At 34.0% G+C, this 8,018-nt stretch overlaps 1 protein-coding gene across 1 annotated transcript in view; it reads left to right on the forward strand.

The window, feature by feature from the left end:
* Positions 1–2,468, forward strand: part of LOC106457808 — a 39,004-nt gene extending 36,536 nt beyond the window's left edge. Inside the window, exon 3 of the mRNA XM_013917258.2 lies at positions 745–2,468. Within this exon, the coding sequence (XP_013772712.1) occupies positions 745–2,177 (1,433 nt within the window). The 3' untranslated portion in view covers positions 2,178–2,468. The remainder of the gene's footprint in view (positions 1–744) is intronic.
* The last annotated feature ends 5,550 nt before the right edge of the window (positions 2,469–8,018 follow it).

Below are 8,018 nucleotides of genomic sequence, written 5' to 3' on the forward strand. Positions count from 1 at the left end.
AATACTCTTGAATTGGGTGATTATCTAACAATTATTTTTATGAATATCCTTAAATTGGGTGTTTATATAACAAAATTGTTTTTTTTATGAATGCTCTTGTATTAGGTGGGTATGTAACAACGCTGTTGTCTGTTATAAATACTGTGTATTGGGTGGTTATGTAACAATTGTGTTTTCTGTTACGTATACTGTATATTGGGTGATGGTTTAACAAAACAATGGCTTTCTAGGAACATTATTCTATTGGTTTGTTGTCTTACAAAACAGATATTTATTGTGAATATTGTTTTTATTGGGTGGTTATCTAATGAAAATGTTGCCTATTATTATCACTTTTGCTCGTTACGCTGAAAACTGCCGAAGCATTAGAAATGAATAGATCTAAAAGCTTTCATAAAAATCACATAACTTGCAGATATTTTTCCACTTTGGATTCAAAGTCAGAGGTCAAAAGTCGCTGTCCAGAAGCCGTTATTTTATTTCCATTGTTTTGTTGCTTACAACTAGAGAAAAAAATAAAATATTTTGTAAACGTTTATATAAAGTGTTTAAAATTAAAAGTTTAACACATTACATGTTTTCTCTTTATCATCAGTAAGTTATGTTAGTTATTTATATATGCTACAATTTTTATGTGTGTTCATGTGAAAATGTCATACATAAATAAGTATTTCGATTCATTTTTTTCTTTGTATTTCACTTCCAAATATAGTTAATTGTTATTATCATTATTTTTTATCTTAGAAAACGCAGAATCGATTAAATCAACCGACATGAATCTATTACCGATAGCAGAAACAAAATATTCAGCTTCTAGGCCTGTGAAAAGATTCGAAAACGTTTCTCCAATCTTTTTCACTGATTTACTACAAGCCCTAGCGGAAGCAAGTAAAAGAAACCATCAAAGGGTTAATTTCGGAAGGCGAGCAACAGAGAATTCAGGTCATCAGCTTCTTCACTTTGGAAAACGGGATGGGTCAAGATACTTTGGTCAAGACCTAACCGATACTACCAGTACCAATAATTACGTAAAAAGAGATCAAGCGTCTGACCACATTGGTCTTTCGAAAAACCCACGTTATGAGCCTGGACTTATTCTCCATTTTCTCCTTGATCAGGTCGAAAATTTTCCATACCAGCGACTTACTCGTGAGGGTCTGAAACGAAGTAATGATCACAATATCATGTCGTTTGGTAAGAGGTCGGGTCAAAAAAACAATCCGTTTTCTCCTGTGTTAGAAGTTTTAGGAGATCGTCTCATAAGCAGCCCAAATACTGATTTAAAGTCTTTCATCAAACGTACAAATGACCACAACATCATGTCTTTCGGAAAACGCTTTCCAGAAGATTACGGAACGAGAGAGGATAGCAAACATAACGGACACAAAACTTTATATTTTGGTAAGAAGTCAGAAGAAAATCGAGGAAATGGACACACCATTCTGTATTTTGGGAAAAAGTCTGACGATGCGAATAATGATGGAGATAATAAAATGTTTTCATTTGGCAAAAAAGCAGGAGCAGAGGAAAAAAGTGGTGGTCACAGGATACTTTACTTTGGCAAGAGGCCCTCTGTAGAAGAACCAGCTAAAGGACATCAGTTTATGTATTTTGGTAAACGATTTCTAAACGACGTATTTTTTCATCCAGATGGACTTACAACTATGAAAGATTTAGCATCTCCCACGGAACAGGATCAGTTTGAGAAGAAAGCGCACTCTATTATTCATTTCGGGAAACGTCCAGTAAGTTCCATAATACTTCCTAGAAGCGGTAAAATCGCTAATGAACCCGAAACGAATGACGAAAATTCTTCTCTTTACCAACCTTTAGAACTATTCCTGGCTGATGATGTAAACGACAAAAAAGCTGTAGTTTTCCAGGATCATGCTGGAGAGAAAGAACATCGTCAGAAAAGGGGCGCTAACCCTACTGAAATTTCAAACCAACTTTTATTGAATAGATTTTCCCCCATACCCTTCCCTTTCTATGTTTCTCATTCTTTTGCTCTACCTTCTGATAGTTCTGTGGAAGCTGATCTGGTGGAAGATAGGTTTCCGGAAAACTATCCAAGTTTGTTGGCAAGTCCAGAGAGTTACTACCATAGACAAGATCGAGATTTCCGAATCCCCACGCAGAGAGAAATCAACAAAAATATGTTTCTTCACTTTGGTTGAAACAAAGGCTATATTGAAGACAATATGTTTCTACGTTATGTCATAAGGTATATCTGGAAAAGTATTACACAAATGTATGTTGGTTAAAGTGCTAAAATTATCTATAGAAACTTTGAACTACACATTAATTTCTCTCTTACATACCTCTATCTATAATTGTCTCATCTTTAGAAAACATTAGAAATTTATATGTACACAACTGTAAACATATGTGTGAAATAAGAGCATGTTAAAATATTTATCAGAACTTCTCTAGTCAGCTCTGTTTTGTTGTTGAAAATCGTATGAAATAAAAACAACATTTAAATGTGACTTTAGATTTTGAACTTGATGTGATGCGTCAGTTGGGCCAAGATTTAATAATTTTCTTCTATTGTACGACATACTTCTACATATAAAATACGTATAATACTTTGTACATTAAACTAGGCTCTAATACCACTCGTAGCTAGCAGCTACTTTGGATAAATCCACAGATAATACCAACAGAAACAGTTCCAAAAGCATCATTGATAAAGTTAGTAAAATTAACAGATTTTCTTCGTTTCAAACCATCGATAATTCAATGAAGAAGCGGATCAGTTTTTGTTAATCTTCGAGGACATTCTACTGTGTATTCTGAGATGTTCATTTCTCGAGATATTTGGTATTCAGGTACATTGATATCCGTCGGGTAAATACAAATATGCAGAAAATAATTTTGAACAATGAAAAGAAAGGAAATGACAATTTAACAAAAAAATAATTTTTTATTCACATTAAAAGTGTGAACCTTAACTTACTGGCCTGTTTCTAGTTCAATATACCACTACAACTGGCTTCTGGAATGAAGAACCTATGATTTCCTCATCCGCATGAGACAAAGACAGGAATAAGAAAAATAGACTGAGACCCAGAAACGTGAAAATACTTCTCTATTATTTGAGACTGGGGTTCTAGTGCGGTGTCCCATAATTATTACATTACCTGAGTTAAAGATCATTCCAAATATATATGTACATAAAGGAGAAAAATACCCAAGCCACTTTAACTTGTATAAACCTTCGTATCGTCCCTTAGGTGAGCATAACTTCACTTCACGGGCGAACGCAGAAAAAGGGCCTAGTAGGTATAAGCTCTATAGGATGGTCACTCTAATATGTAACCTGTACCTAATGTTTATCGGGATGATGCTAATTACACGCAGAGAAAACTTTACAAAACATAAAGGGAATATAGCTGAACAAAGATATTTCCTCACTAGTTACGCAAGGGTAAAATATGATGATAGTAATATCATTACAGATAATAGCGACGTAAACGCTGAAACAAGTAACACATCGGGTTCAGGATTTTACATCATATATGATAACATTCTAAACTATTCTTGACTTTTTTCTTTACTCTGCACATAGGCGTGATTTTCACGTCGGGGGACATGTCCCCACCACTTTTTTTCAAGAATAAAATAGTTTTTTGGCAGAATAAACCAGCTACAGAAACTGTCTCCCCCTTTATGTTTAAAGTCAAAGCAACACCCCACTTAATCTGTACAGTGGTTTGAAAATTTTTGAAATAGTTTAAGATTTTTATCTATTTCTAAAATTTTCAATTAAACATTTTTTTTTACCCATAAAATCCTGCTTAAAATCGGTTAACTTTTATCTTTTGCAGACAAGTTTGTTTGTAATTAAGCACAAAGCTACACAGTGGGCTAACTGTGATTCGCCCACCACGAGTATCGAAACCCAGATTTTAGCGGTGTGAGCCCTCAAACTTTGGATTTATATGTATGTATATTTCGTCACCATTATCAGTGCTTAAAGTACTTGGACAAGAGAGTGGGAGGGTCCGAAAGACAAACACGTTTTTATTTTTCAGTGTGGCCCAGCATGGCCAGGTGGTTAAGGCACTTGACTCGCAATCTGAGGGTCGCGGGTTCGAATCTCTGTCACACCAAACATGATCGCCCTTTCAGCCGTGAGGGCGTTATAATGTGACGGTCAATCCCACTATTCGTTGGTAAAAAGAGTAGCCCAAGAGTTGGCGGTAGGTGGTGATGACTAGCTGCCTTCCCTCTAGTCTTACACAGCTAAATTAGGGACGGATAGCCTTCGTGTAGCTTAGCGCGAAATTCAAAAACAGACATTTTTCAGTGTGGGGACAATAAAAGCATTTACTTATCGGATACACAAAACATTTTGACTGCTTGAAGTAAAAGAGTACTAAGAAACATGCTAAATTACATTAGGCTAAAAAGTGGACAAAAAAGTCACAAATCCGGTCGAAAACTTTATTTTAGAAAACGTAAAAAGGAAACTATGATTTGACTCGCAAACATTTAGGAATTGAAGATATCATGTTCTACGGTTTTACAAAAAATAATAATAATAATTTCAGATCACATATTAACGGTTTATTGTCTGACTGAATGTCCACCAAGTGGCACAGCGGTATGTCTGCAGACTTACAATGTTAGAAACCGGGTTTCGATACCCGTAGTGGGCAGAGCGCAGATAACCCGTTGTGTAGCTTTGTGCTTAATTTCCAACAAACAAACTGGCGGAATGAGTTGTGTAAGAAATTTAGTTTCTCAATTATTTGAGCTTGAACATCTCTGAAACTTTCACATTAATTAATTGTATGAATCTGAATCAAATAATGATTGATTCTGCGCCATTTCTGGGATCGAATATATTCTCTTTATCTGATTATAAATAGCCCTTAAAAACGGGTTTAGATACCCGTGGTGTTCACAGTAGAGGTAGCCCATTGTGTAGCTTAACAACAAACAAATAAATAGTATACCTTAAATTCTACAAAGCTAATTCTGTAATTTTTCTACAAAGGTATTTGTAAAAATTGTATTTTACACAACATTTATAATCAGTCACCTCGTCTTGCATTTACTTGATCGTTGTTTCTGACTGAATGGCGAAGCTTTTTATTTTATTGTAAAAGTGACGACGGTCAGATCTCTAGGATGAATGAAGTCCTCTGAAATCTAATATGACTAATTACATTAGCAATACAACGCCTTTCTTCTTTCTTTGAACGCAAAAAAGTAAGCTAAAATTCACTAGGTTAAAGATAACTGGAAGATATTTATGACTTTATGTTTGTGTCATTAAGACAACTTATATATCTAGTCAAATACTGTAAAAAATGTCATAAAAGTTGAGGTGTAGGAAACGTTCAAAGCTATATAACAAAATAATGTACTCTTGGATGTTCTCATAATCACTTCAGAAACGAATCTCTGATAATTTACCAAGTGATCAACGTTTTGTTATTTTGCTTGATAAGAATTTCGTTAATTACTTGGAATTCTTGGACGTCGTTTTATCATCAAGTACGAATTAAAACACACTCCCTCTAAAAAAAAACTTTATTACTTTTTGTACGTGCACTGAATGTACCGAAATATGTCCATGTAATATGACTTCTGAAATATGTCCAAGTAATATGACTTCTGAAATATGTCCATGCAATATGACTTCTGAAATATGTCCATGTAATATGTCTTCTCAAATATGTCCACGTAATATGACTTCTGAAATATGTCCATATAACATGACTTCTGAAATATATCCATGTAATATGAATTCTGAAATATGTCCATATAACATGACTTCTGAAATATGTCCATATAACATGACTTCTGAAACATGTCCATGTAATATGTCTTCTTAAATATGTCCATGTAATATGACTTCTGAAATATGTCCATGTAATATGACTTCTGAAATATGTCCGCGTAATATGACTTCTCAAATATGTCCATATAACATGACTTCTGAAATATGTCCATATAACATGACTTCTGAAACATGTTCATGTAATATATCTTCTTAAATATGTCCATGTAATATGACTTCTGAAATATTTCCATGTAATATGACTTCTGAAATATGTCCATGTAATATGACTTCTGAAATATGTCCATGTAATATGACTTCTGAAATATATCCAAGTAATATTATTTCTGAAATATGTCCATATAACATGACTTATGAAATATGTCCAAGTAATATGACTTCTGAAATATGTCCAAATTTCAGAAGTCATGTTACATTGACGTATTTCAGAAGTCATATTACGTGGACATATTTCAGAAGTCATATTACATGGACATATTTCAGAAATAATATTACTTGGATATATTTCAGAAGTCATATTACATGGACATATTTGAGAAGTCATATTACATGTCCATGTAATATGACTTCTGAAATATGTCCAAGTAATATGACTTCTGAAATATGTCCATGTAATATGACTTCTCAAATATGTCCATGCAATATGACGTCTGAAATATGTCCACGTAATATGACTTCTGAAATATGTTCCCGTAATATGACTTCTGAAATATGTCCACGTAATATGACTTCTGAAATATGTCCATGTAATATTACTTCTGAAATATGTCCATGTAATATGACTTCTGAAATATGTCCAAGTAATATGACTTCTCAGTCTTTGTGAATTATTAATTATAATTAATTCATTTATTTTGTCTGTTTTTTGTTAAGCACGAAGCTACACAATGGATTATCTGTGTTCTGCCCACCGCGGGTATCGAAACTAGCCACCGAGGAGTAATAGAATTAATAACACTTCAGTCTAGTTTATATTATGTGGAACATTCTGCTCCAGGATGACAATTGTTGTTTATTGTAACCTTTCAAGTAAAACAAATAAATTCTTCAAACGATATCCAGTTGAATATATATCTATATATGTATGAATCAACCAGTAGGCTGCTATTTACTCAGCAGAACACGACCAGAACTAATTAAATGAACTTGAAAGACGAATTTGCCATTATAATCCTTTTCCTCCATTCATGAATTACGTACAATACTAATGACTGAATTGAGTAGAATCTACAGAATGTCTTCTAACTCCTTAAATACTCTATGCTATGTTATATCAGAGTTGTTATTCAGGCAAAGAATGACCCAACTCGTTATTGGATATATAGTTTCTAAAAAAGCGGCCAGCCAGTGTCTGTATATATATATATATATACATATATATGTATGTGCGTGTATGTGTGTGTCTATATATATATATATACTTATTTATTTATTTATAAAAGGTTCTAAGACCAATATCGGTCATTCAGCAAAAAATATAATAACTATATAAAGTTGACCAGAAACCAATCTTTTCTAGTTCTGACTGAATCAAAATGAATTGCGACCGTGTCATCATCTCTAAAGTACTATGAAATATAAAAGAATTTCGGTTTGTGGCTGTTTCAACCACAAATTTTGACCACTGCATTCTGTAGGGAGTAAGATTTTTTTAATCTGCTTTTAACGCAAATTGATCGATTAGATTTGGCTAATTCCTACTACGCCCAGGATTTCATTATTTTCAACTGGCGATTAGGTTTGGCCAATTCCTACTACTCCCAGGATTACATCATTTACAACTGGCGATTAGGTTTGGCCAATTCCTACTACTCCCAGAATTACATCATTTACAACTGGCGATTAGGTTTGGCCAATTCCTACTACTCCCAGGATTACATCATTTACAACTGGCGATTAGGTTTGGCCAATTCCTACTACTCCCAGGATTACATCATTTACAACTAGCGATTAGGTTTGGCCAATTCCTACTACTCCCAGAATTACATCATTTACAACTAGCGATTAGGTTTGGCCAATTCCTACTACTCCCAGAATTACATCATTTACAACTGGCGATTAGGTTTGGCCAATTCCTACTACTCCCAGGATTACATCATTTACAACTAGTCGATTAGGTTTGGCCAATTCCTACTACTCCCAGGAATTACATCATTTACACTAGCGATTAGGTTTGGCCAATTCCTACTACTCCCAGGATTAC

This window comes from Limulus polyphemus, unplaced genomic scaffold, assembly GCF_000517525.1.
Source record: "Limulus polyphemus unplaced genomic scaffold, Limulus_polyphemus-2.1.2 Scaffold376, whole genome shotgun sequence".
Lineage (NCBI taxonomy): Eukaryota > Metazoa > Arthropoda > Merostomata > Xiphosura > Limulidae > Limulus > Limulus polyphemus.